At 43.3% G+C, this 12,287-nt stretch overlaps 1 protein-coding gene across 1 annotated transcript in view; it reads right to left on the minus strand.

The window, feature by feature from the left end:
- The window catches only part of itgav (integrin, alpha V), a 46,708-nt gene that overhangs the window by 2,482 nt on the left and 31,939 nt on the right, over window positions 1–12,287 (minus strand). Inside the window, exons 14-29 of the mRNA XM_033617287.2 lie at window positions 12,166–12,263; window positions 11,994–12,087; window positions 11,851–11,896; window positions 9,960–10,067; window positions 9,659–9,714; window positions 9,356–9,510; window positions 8,773–8,910; window positions 8,570–8,637; window positions 8,165–8,309; window positions 6,587–6,679; window positions 6,286–6,365; window positions 2,773–2,853; window positions 2,453–2,558; window positions 1,734–1,892; window positions 1,406–1,540; window positions 280–393 (exon numbers count right to left, since the gene is read on the minus strand). Of these exons, the coding sequence (XP_033473178.1) occupies window positions 280–393; window positions 1,406–1,540; window positions 1,734–1,892; window positions 2,453–2,558; window positions 2,773–2,853; window positions 6,286–6,365; window positions 6,587–6,679; window positions 8,165–8,309; window positions 8,570–8,637; window positions 8,773–8,910; window positions 9,356–9,510; window positions 9,659–9,714; window positions 9,960–10,067; window positions 11,851–11,896; window positions 11,994–12,087; window positions 12,166–12,263 (1,676 nt within the window). The remainder of the gene's footprint in view (window positions 1–279; window positions 394–1,405; window positions 1,541–1,733; window positions 1,893–2,452; window positions 2,559–2,772; window positions 2,854–6,285; window positions 6,366–6,586; window positions 6,680–8,164; window positions 8,310–8,569; window positions 8,638–8,772; window positions 8,911–9,355; window positions 9,511–9,658; window positions 9,715–9,959; window positions 10,068–11,850; window positions 11,897–11,993; window positions 12,088–12,165; window positions 12,264–12,287) is intronic.

Below are 12,287 nucleotides of genomic sequence, written 5' to 3' on the forward strand. Positions count from 1 at the left end.
AAAGAAAAACAAACACACGTCTAACAAATCGTCCATCCATCATGACGTCCAACGAATAACAGGGCTGAGAAAAAACAGAGTCCAGGCTATGTTGTTTTTTTTAGTTTATATATGTTTCTATGTGGTCAAATGTTCTCCGTTCACAGGGAGCTGAATGATGAGCAGCTCCTGTTTGAAGAGCACGCATGAATGTTCACACAGCTGTCTGAGGGAAAGTTAAAAACATGATGATTCTCAGGCAGTTATGAGGAGCATCTGTGTTTCTTCTTCTGTGATTACCCTGAGGAAGTTGTTGACAGTCAGTCTGGAGTAGATGAAGAGGATGGCGTTCTTCCTCCTTTCCAGACGACCGACCTGGCATCTCAGCCGCTGACACGCTGCTGTACTGCAGTCCTACACACACGCACACACGCACGCACACAACACACACACACACACACACACACACACACAGAGTCAGTTATGTAGAAAATAATCACAGACTTTCACAGAGTCAGATTTAGTCAGGGACTAATTTTGAGTAGAGTTGGTTCGTGTTCATGTAATTAAAAGCTCCTAGTAATTCTAATTCTATGTTTAGATCTGACAGAGATCTTTGTCAGGCATGTTGGAAATTAAAAAAAATGGATTTTGGAGAACAAAATGTGCAGATGAAATAAAAACATGATTGGATAAGCTTAGTGACATGTTGCTTAAAACAAATTACTGTCACTGTGTTGAGACAGGTAACCAGCAGATGGCAGTATTTGTGTGGTGTCAGGCTGGGACCAAGTGACGATTTCAGTTTTATTAGAATAGAGCTGAGCAAAATTTTATGACATCCAATTTTTTTTATCACATAGACAAATTACTTTGTTGTTGTTGTTAATTTTTTAAAGTTCTTCTGGTTACCTCCACCAAAGAGTTTGCCTTTTTATTTTTTTTAAGTAATGTGCATGCGGAATTCAAATGAACTGTCAATCAGTACACCTGTATCTTCTTCCTCTTCCACTTGCTGAACCACCACATCTCCAGTTGTATATTTAACTCTATTATGATTAGATTTCCCAGTGTGTAAAGGTTTAAGTTTCTCTGGATTTGATTTCAGTAACCATCAGTCACACCTACTACTCATACCACGGAGAACTTCTTGAAGATGGACCGTGTCAGTGTCCTTAATGATTATTCTAGATATTTCTGTGTCAACAGATTGGATCACACTTGGTAAATATTTACATAAACAACAAAGAGTAGCGGGGCGAGCACGGATCCCTGTGGAACACCAGAGGTCACCAGTTTCCAGCCTGAACTGGCACCATTTACCACCACCTGCTGTTTCCTGTGTAAGAAATAATGTGTTTATTTTATCCTGTAAGTGTTGTGTATAAATTAAACTTACAGGTGTGTGTGTGTGTGTGTGTGTTACCAGTGTTTGTAGGTCGTTCTGTGCGTCTCTTGACTCCAGGTCTCTCTTGCGGCGGGCTTGGTTTCGGTTCCGTCCCTCTGTGTCTCGTTCTCTGGTTGGAACCCCACTGGTGTTCTTCCCCGAGGACAGCGGGTTCTAAAACACACACACACACACACACGCACACACATACACATTACAATCATAGTATCAGGACCTGAGCACAGAACGGTGCGAGGACCAAGCTGAAACTGAAGGAAATAAAGAAGTTCAACTCATGAAACTTTAAACAAACGTGAGAACTGGTGTTTATTAAGTTTATACATGTATTTGTTTGTGTGTTTCTCACCGAGACGTTGAGTGGGTTGATCTCCACGTCGGTGGTGCAGTTGATCGGTCCGTCTGTTTCGAAGCTGGTGATGTAGAGCAGCGAGTCGTTCTTATAGCGGTACGGCCAATCGATTTCCAGAGACGCTTTACTGATGGTACTGGGCCCGCTGTTCAGGAGCTGAGAGCAGACAGACATCGTCTTTTTAGAGATTATCGGTTCAAACAATGTGCTGAATCATTTTGTCCTCTCTACGACACATTTAGACACTGAGTAATAAAGGCAGCAGCTGCTCACAGGAAGCTGTTCTTCATTTAGAAGCTAAATAACTCAAACATTAAATATTAAAGGTTTAAAAAGCTGCAATTGAATTTGAAGTTGAGTCAAATTAGAGACGGCTTGGAATAAGGTGGACATACTGCTGGGTATTTCAATACAACATCCTTTATTATTGATTATATTGTGTATTAATAAACTGCAAGCGTTTCTATAATTTGAGGACATTAGGAGCTTCGCTAGAACCTCTGTTGGGGGGAGTCGGGGATCCTAACTTTTTTAATACCTGTGCGTTCCACAAAATCACCCCACAAATTGATAAACACATACTTTTCAGAGTGGTGCACAAACATCATAGTTTCAAATTAAATCTACCTCATTTGTTATATCCCCCCCTCTCTGTCTGAGAACATTTTTGTATGTGCATCTGTGTGTACTGTGTCTTCATGTGTTTGTCTGTGTACCTCGTAGACGTGAACTATCTGTGGTCCGATGTCGTCTCCGACCACAGGAGGATCTTTAGGTTTCCAATTGGCGATGGGAAGAAGCACTTGACTGGGAGATGACGTTCTGGACACACACACACACACACACACACACACACACACACACACACACGTTATAAATCTATATAAATAAAGATTACAGCTGCTTTTAGGGTTTAAAAATAATTATTTTATAAAATAGCAAATTCATACCATTTAAAACTAAAATCAGACTCATGGTCAAAAGTTTGGCACAAAATGTTAAAATATACATTAAAGTGTGTGTGTGTGTGTGTTACCCTCTGATTGAGACTTTAGCGAGGACAGCCAGCTTGGTGACACTGGAGACTCGAGGACTCACATTGTCGAACTGATTGGAGCTGAAACACACACAGAGGAAACATCACATGTCATCTTCATGTGATAAAAACAACAAACCAATAAACAACATGTTTACAGAACACAAACTGTAAACAGAAGGGTGTGAAGGTCTGTTGGTGCTATAATAAAAACAGCCACAGGGTGGAGCTGCTGCCTTTCACCTGACACACTTACTGAGGATCAGTAAGTATCCTTTTCTCCTTCCTTCAACCCATCCTTTCTTTCTGTCCTCTTCACTCCCTTTCTCTAATCCTCCCTTCCTTTCTTTCCACCTTCTGTCCTTGCTTTCTTCTTACTTAAATCCTTCCTTTCTTTCCTTCTTCCTTCTATTCATTTTCCCTTCTTCCTTTTCTCCTTTAATCCTTCTTCCCTTCCTTTCCGTCCTTCCCTTTTTTTCCCTTCCATCCTTCCTGTCTTTGCTTCTGTGCTTCCATCCTTTCTCTCAGATGCAGTTTCCAAATAGAAATATTTCACACAGCTCTGACTTTAATATAAAAGATGTCTGAATAAAGAGATTTAATATCAGTTCTCAGGATCAGCAGAGACACCGAGGTCCCGATCATCTGCTGAAACAACACACAGGTGGACCGACACATGTTCAGGATCAGTTTTAAGAGTTAAGTCTGGATTACTTTAAAATATTCAGGACACTTATGGCCAAAATAAATCCTACAAAAGAAAGGCGTTGCTTTGAGCTCTGAACTGCTTCTTAATACCAAAATATACAAACACATGGGGACAGTCAGGTTGTTTTGGGCTGACATGAATCACCGTGACATTAAACAGAAGAAACTTTTACTGCTTCTAAAGAACCACAAATTAAAATGATTCTGGCTCATTGAACTTCATCACGCTGACGTGAAGCTCCTATAAATTGACTGAATGAACAGCTGCAACACAATGATTTAAAGAGTTTGATTCTTTGAAGTGAGGTTGTATGAGGCTTTTCCATCATCAATGTATCACCTCTGACACAAGGTATCCTGAGAGGCTGGGCGACGAGGTGTATTTTTTACACTTTAAACCACATCTCAACCGAGAAAAGTGTCTCCTTTGGATAAAGTTGTGTGGTAACGTTAGACCACAACATCAACTCAACGTGAATAAGATTAACAATGATGTCTACATCTGTTCTAAGGTAAGTCAACATTGTGTTTGAGGCAACATATTGTCACTTTGCTGGAAAGAAATATAAAGTTATCTTTAACATCTCTAGCTAACGTTAGCTAAAGTTAGCCTAACGTTAGCTCCTAGCTGCGTTGTTCATCATGTCACCTTGTTTGCTGGGAGTTCATTAGCCTATTTTGTTCTAGTTTTGTACTTTGGTGATCGTACATCATTGTTAGCTGTTGTCCAAAGGGCTCTAGTTAAGCTAACGTTAACTTCCGGAGCTTAGCTTCATTAACTTATCTGTAATGGCAGAGATAACAAAGGTTGGCAAACGTTATGCTGAATGATTCAGTGTAAATACTGTAGCACCAAACTAACGGAGAGACACTCTTGGTAAAGATGGTAAAAAGGCCGTTATCCTTTTCTCATATTCTGAGCCAAAAACCTTAACTTCAGTGGCACTTTAACTTGTTGTCTTTGATGGCGACGGCAACCAGATGCGGTTCACAAGCGTACACTGTGACCTGTAAATTTTGGCTTGTAATTTAAGCTTTTCATCGACCTTCTCAACAATAAAATGATGAATATATCCCTCCAATGCGTAGTTTAGGCCTTTTGGTTACTTCTCAATGACATCTGATCGTTATGTCCCCAAAAATCATCAACTGCCTCCTGCGAAATGCCGTGTACTTTTGAGGGAAATTATCGTACATTCGTCATAACCAAAATAACAATCCTACTGATGCGCTACAGGCAAATATAGTCACTCTAGTGTTTACGTTTTTGGTTTAGTTTTTTTCCATTTTCCTTGCTTCTGTTTTTCCTCTTCTTCTGTTTTGAATCTCATTCTCGCTCAACTTCCTGACGGGTCCTAGCGCCTCGTGGGGCGGGTACAGCTGACCATTCGGCCAATCGTGCTCATTGTTCAGAGACAAACGTCACCCGTATCTCATGCTAAGAAAAGTGCAATCGGCTGGAAACATGTCACATGTGAACAGATGCCTTCAGGGCTCCCAAAAAAACTCTGGCATACTGATTACAACCACACATTCATGAAATGGTCAAATCATCGTACATTTGGCCTTTTTTTGGATTATTGATCGTACATCGTACAGAGGGCCAAATTATCGTACAAATATGATAATTATCGTACACCTGGCAACGCTGTGTCTGAGTGAGTGGAGGGGGGCGTAGCTTAGCCATAGGTCAATTGCTCCCAATGGCTGTTCCATCAGTGTGTAAGTGTGTTAAACGAACAAAAAAATGAAGTAGCAAGTGGCACCTTGTATGGTAGCCTCAGCCACCAGTGTATGAATGTGTGTGTGAATGGGTGAATGTGACTCATAGTGTTTCTGTTTTACATCTTTAACATTTTTGGACAAAACTATACATTTGAAGACGTCACGTTATCATTAGTATTTTTAATTATTTTCTGACATGTTATAAACAAACATTCAGATGAATCCACAGTGAGAATGATGGTGAGTTTTAGCAGCAGTATAATGAATCCCTGTGATTGTGTGTCCACTGTAAAGAGCTGAAGCAGCAGTGAGAGCTGTCAGAGTGAAACCAACCCTGTTATTAACTCTGTCTGTCTGTTATTAACATGCCTCCGTCGCTGCCACACAGACACACTCAGAGGAGAGTATACTGTCTGTCTGTCTGTTCTATCTCTTCCTGTCTGTCTGCCTGTTCTCTCTGTGAGCTGCTTCCTTCGCAGTTTTTTGTTATTTAAATGAGTATTTGAAAGAAACCAGCTCTGCTTTAATGAATGCTGATGTGTCACAGACTCTTAGCAGCAGATCTTTGTCTCTCTTCTCAGGCCTGAACCTCACCAACACACAACCAAGTACATGACAACAGACCACATCACACCTGTACTGGCATCCCTGCATTGGTTACTGGTCAAGTATAGGTCTACTGTTGGTCTTTAAAATCTTACAAGGCCCCCATACATCTCTGAGCTCCTCTGCCCCCTCTCCAACCCAAGACCTTTCAGATCCTCAGACCAGTTGCTCCTTAAAGTCCCGCAATTGAGACTATAGCCTAACGTACACCTCCCCAGAAATGTAACTACACATCGTGGCGACGCAGACCTCCTTTGTTATGTTAATGCTCTTAGATTTTGCTGTTTCCATGTTATTGTATTTTACTTATTCTATTTAATTGAACAGCACTTTGGTTGTATGATTTCATGTCTGTGTGTTCACATTTCACTCAGTTATGAAGCAGAAGAGAAGCAGCGACAGGAGGTCATGACAGATCCTCTGCCAAAACAAAGAGAAGCAGGCTGTGGACAAAGACAAGAGGCAGGACTGTACCTGACTATCTGCAGGTCAAACTTCACCGAGGTGTCCTCCTCTGACAGCTGATGCACGCTGAACCGCAACTCTGCCAGCACCTGGCCAATCACAGCACAGGAAGAGACAGCAAAGGACCAATCAGAGAGCAGCAGGAGACAGAGAGTAAAGAACAACATCATGTTAGCTATGTTTACTTGACACCATCAGTTTAAATTCTAAAATTTAAATTCGGCTCCACAAACGTGTCAGATTAGCTTCTACAATACGCTGAATGCAGCAGGAGGCATGGTGAGTACAGTCACGTGACGGCAGCACTGACCTTGGTTCCTCCCTTCATGGGGTTTCCCAGGTCACACACCACCATCTTGGTCTGGTTCTCCTTCTTGTAGGCGCACGACAATCTGCTAAGGGCCTGTACATGAACACACAACACTCATCATCACAGTTTGATCTCTGGTAACAGCAGAGAGAATACTGGGTTTGTTCTCATCTATATCTAAATACTCATCATGAAGCACCTCTCCACCCACTCTTGTGTTTATGTCTCAGTTTTCAGTGTATAATTTCCTTTACAAAGGTTTCTATGCTTTAAATGTTTGTTCCTTTTCCTCATGCTTTAATGTGTGATGTAAACCTCTCTGTGTATGAAACGTGTTGCATAGTTAAAGGGAAATTTCGGCTTATTTCAACCCGTCTCCTATCGTCCTAAATTTGTTTCAAGTGACTAGTGACATAAAAATAATAGTTAGCATGTTAGCCGTTAGCCTAGATACAGCCAGGGCGCATAGTAGTGTCAGACCTGTTAAAACGTAAGTGAACGGGCAACCTTCAAGTGCAAAGTTAGTCCACTAAACAAGCTTTTTTTCCACAAAGACCGCCTCATATCGTTAGGATAAATGTCAGAGAACATATAGAAAACGACATGTAAACGTGTTGTCTTACCTTACCGGTGTGCTGCCATGTTTGTTTACCATTTAGCTCTGCTTTCCAAAGCGTGGCCGAAATATCGCGAGAACAAGCAGCGATCTCATACCGTGCCTGAAATCTCGTGAGCTCTAGATAAAGCCCAGCTGGATACTACTCCAGGTGGAGGTGTCTCGTCCTCGGTCACATCCAGACCTTGAAAATAAGGATGCAACCGGTCCCATTCCTTGCAACAGAGGCATTCCTCTTCTGTGGGCACTGGGGCACAGCATTCACAGGTACACCACCAATCTCCAGAGCTACGCAGCCTTGCAGCAGCCATTCCTCCTCTCTCGTCCTCTACCTGTTGCGCCTCTTCTATAAATCTTTCATAAAATAAATGAATGAACTTTTCAGGCTACTGTCCAGTTCTGCCTTCCAGCTGTTGCTGCTTGTTCTCACGAGATTTCAGGCACGGTATGAGATTGCTGCTTGTTCACGCGATATTTCGGCCGCGCTTTGGAAAGCAGAGCTAAATGGTAAACAAACATGGCAGCACACCAGTAAGGTAACACAACACGTTTACATGTCGTTTTCTATATGTTCTCTGACATTTATCCTAACGATATGAGGCGGTCTTTGTGGAAAAAAAGCTTGTTTAGTGGACTAACTTTGCACTTGAAGGTTGCCCGTTCACTTACGTTTTAACATGTCTGACGCTACTATGGGCCCCGGCTGTATCTAGGCTAACGGCTAACATGCTAACTATTATTTTTATGTCACTAGTCACTTGAAACAAATTTAGGACGATAGGAGACAGGTTGAAATAAACCGAAATTTCCCTTTAAACTGTCCCTCCTTTAAGGTAACTGAGGTTTGAGATGAGCTCAGAGAAACAAACTCTACACAGTGAAGGAACCAGAGGAAACGCTGTCCTGGCTTCAGTATTGAAGAGCTTTAAATGCCGCTCAGCTCTGGGCTCAGGTGGCGTTACCTGACTGCGGACAACACCGGTGAAGTCGGCCTGTTGTGGAGGGTAGACGTGGAGCTCGGCCTCGTAGGCTCCCTCTCCCTGATTCTCAGCGCTGATCTCCAGAGTCAGAGCGTTGTCGTCGCCGATGTAGATCTGCTCACGGTCGCTGCAGGAGAGACGACAATAAAAGAGACCGAAAAAGTCTGTCTGAGACGATGAACAAACATGACAGCGGCAGGACTACGAGGTCCGACCAAAGCTAACAAACTGACCACTGTACCACCTAACATTCCACTGTTTATCGAACAAGGTGAAACACAGCCTGTCCTGTGCTCACTCAGCCTCTGAATCACAGCGTCACTAAGTTTATATAACTGAGCTCAGAGGAGTGAAGCTTGCAGCCTGAGGTCATCAACAGTTTCTCACCTCTTCACCGACAGCTTCAGGTCAGGTTTGCAGATGTTGTCATCTCCACAATCCAACAGGATGTGAGCCTGAGGGAGGGAGGAACAGGTTAGTCATACAATACTGAATACTTAAAGTTGAGGCAGTGAAGGCATCAGTCCAACTAAATATAATAAATGTAAGACAGACACACACACACACACACACACACTCAGGTGTGTTACCTGCTTGGTGACGTTGGACGGCGCAGACATGTCGATGATGGGCAGCAGTCCCGTTTGATCTGCAGCTAGCTGGTAGTCCAGTTTGTACTCCATCGCCACGGAGATGGGCGTGATCTTATCCCGAAACTCACGGTCATCCTGAGAGACAGAGACACAAAGAGACAGAGACACAATGAGACAACTCTTATTCTGAGGGAGTGAGACTTTGTGTCCACATGTAGCTCACAGATGCAGTCGTCGATGCAGCAGAATCATCAAAACCCGGAGCCTACAATACCCACAATGCACCTCTCCTTCTGACAGCAGTGTGGTAGACTCTGAGATGAGCTGTAACTTCTTTCTAACTCCACACCTCCAGATTGTTTTTACTTTTCTAACTTGTAGTCTTCAACTGACGCTGACTCAAGTGACATCACTGGAGGACACTTATCAAACGTCACACAGCTCCTCTGACACAGACACTGAAGGATTTACACACACGTGTAGTCAAACACAACCTGCTGTTAATAAAACGTGATAAACCTTTCCTACACCTTTCTGTGCTTCTTCTTCTCTGGTTGTAAAGTGCGTTTCATTTGCTCACCCTCAGGAAGACCTCCTGCTCCTCACAGGCCGGGGTTTTGCCGTTGGTCACCGTCATGTTCTTGGAGTACTGGAAGGTCCCACCATGCAGGAAACGGACACGTTTGGTCGCCTCCTTCTGCTTCAGACGGTCCAACAGGAGGTCCACACGGAAATCTGGAGGAAATGAAACAGAGAGGAGGTCACGACACTGCAGGACGTATGACTGATGTTGACATGATAGATCTGTGTGTGTGTGTGTGTGTGTGTGTGTTAGCTGTCTTCACACAGCATCATTAGAAAATTCAGCTGCTGTTGAACTCACTGAGAGCAGCTGGAGCTCCGAATCCGTTGGCCTTCAGACAGTACTTCACCTTAAAACTGGAAACATGCAGAGTTCAGTCTGACAGTCTCTATGTTTGAAGTACCAGTGTGAAGGATTTACATACTGGCAGAGATGGTGTTTCATATAATAAGCATGTTTTCATTAGTGTATAATCCCCTGAAAATAAAGCCCTGTCCATACAGATATTTTTGTAAACAGATATTTTCCGGTTCGCTGATCTTTCATGGGAAACTGATGTAAAATAAAATACTGATGATGATGATAAACAGATGAAACTCACCAGGACACCATGGTGCTGGTACCAGGGAGTGTGCAGGTCTTCTCCTCTGGGTTGATGATCAGAGGCGTTATGTCTAAGGTGGCGTTCACACTGATCACTGGACGTGCTCTGACACACACACACACACACACATACACACAAACACAAACAAATTAGCAAGGGAACACACTGAGCTGGTATACACTGGTATTAACATGCATCTCTGTGATCCAAAACCAAATTGACAGCCGAGTACTTGCAAAAAGAAAATCTACCATAAGAATAGGAATGTAAGGGCTCATTTATGTTCAACGTTAGAGACGGAGATGAACGGAGCCTTCTGTCCGTATTTGTGCACATTTTCTGAAAGCTTACGGATACGGACGAAACAAAGCAGTACGACGGGAGATCATGGAGGCAGAGTGTCGTAGTTCAAGCAAGATATGACTGAAAGAGATGACGAAGAAATAAAAAATGGTGGAAAGAATTCTCTGTCCACATGTTGGTATTTATATAATGGCCGCACAGACCACCGCTGTCTCAAATGCTGCCTCCGTTTAAAGCTACAATATTACGACCTCCCCCACCCTCTCCTCATTTGTTGCTGTGTGAAACTTTTCTCGCGTTTCTATTGGCTGTATCTGTGCCATCACAAAGAACACATGGAAGTATGAGGGCAGTGACGGACAAAATGTGTGAAATAGACATATCTATCTTCGAATGTAAAATAAGTGTAAATACAACAAGAGATTCATGTATTGAACAACCAGTCTCTACAAAGCCCATGAATTCATAAATATAATGTTAACATAAGAAAAATGAGCAAACTTTCTGTTGCTGCCGTTACACAGGTATCAGCACCAGTAAATTCAACAACTGCTCAGTCGGCACGAGCTAACACAGCAGGGGCTAAATCCGACACTGGGACGTTTAACGGTCTCATTAAACTCAAGCCAACACTGAAACAGCTCGACACCATCGTTAAACCTGTTAATAACCATCATCCGTGTGATGCTAACAGTTAGCCCTGTCACTGTGCGTTTGTTTTAACCTTCAGACCAGCTGCTCCCCAGCACGGAGCTCACACTCACACTAAAACTAAACTATCAAAGTTCACATGTGGGAGGCTGGGCTGCAAATACTTTAAATGTTGAACGAATACTGACATCCAATCAAGTCCTCATGAATGTCCGTCACAGCTCACACCTTTATCTATCATTTGTCTCCAGCTGACTTGTCTTCAGATTTTGCTTCTGCCTACGTCACATACGATAACAAACTGAGTTAGTACATCCACACTGTGGCTAGCTGTTTGCTAACATGCTTGCTACCTATGTTAGCGATTGTGTCAGTAGAGCTGGAGATATGACTGTCTGCAGAATTCAACACGTCTCCTTCTACAGGGCAAAATGATGGAAACAAACTGTCTAAACCGTTGTAAAATAGGCAGGTTGTAGAGTGTTAGCAGGCGAAACAACCACCATGTCCTGCAGCGATGATGTGTTTCCTGTTATCTTCTTGACAGGGATGAATCAGGATGCATCACTGTGGACACTACAAAAGATACGTGGTCAAATGCGTCCCAGACCACCTCAGCAAGTGTTTTCAGTGATTGGATCACAATGCGCCCTGGTGGTCGTTGCTGTACATTTGAGGTCGGATCACATGTTAGTTTCAGGTCTAAACAGGCGCATGTTTCTCTGCTGAAGGGGTTAAACGTCTCCTAATAGCATCTATAAAGTCAGTAGGAGAAAACTCTTTGATATCAGAGGTGGCCTCGCTCATTAAACTGCTCACAGACACACACACACACACACACACAGCCTCAGCAGGGGCTGCACACACACACACACACACACACACACACACACACACACACATGCACACACACACACACACACAGTAGGATTACCTGTATAAAACAGCTTTGTCTGCTCCGAACACTCCCACTATTAAATCTGAAAGACAGAGACGCACATCAGCTTTTTACACAGCAGCAGTTCATGTGATCCCTGCTGTGTGTGTGTGTGTGTGTGTGTGTGTGTGTGTGTGTACCTGGGTATCCATTCTGGTCTATGTCAGTGTTTCCAGACATGGCGTATCCAAAGCTAGCCGGCATGTAGCTGGACGCCCACTTCCCCTGCAGGACCTGAGGGACGAGACACACAGTTAACGTGACACAGCACAGTGTAAATCTGCAGACTCAGACCATGTCTGTGGTATTTACCTGTGAAGGTGTGGGGTCAGGTCCTCCAGGGCGGCCATTGTGGATGTAGACCAAACCGTGACGGTCGGGGCCTCCATAAGGAGCAGAGATGGCCACATCTGGAGGGAGACAGGAGACGTGAG

Source organism: Epinephelus lanceolatus, chromosome 14, assembly GCF_041903045.1.
Source record: "Epinephelus lanceolatus isolate andai-2023 chromosome 14, ASM4190304v1, whole genome shotgun sequence".
Classification (NCBI taxonomy): domain Eukaryota; kingdom Metazoa; phylum Chordata; class Actinopteri; order Perciformes; family Serranidae; genus Epinephelus; species Epinephelus lanceolatus.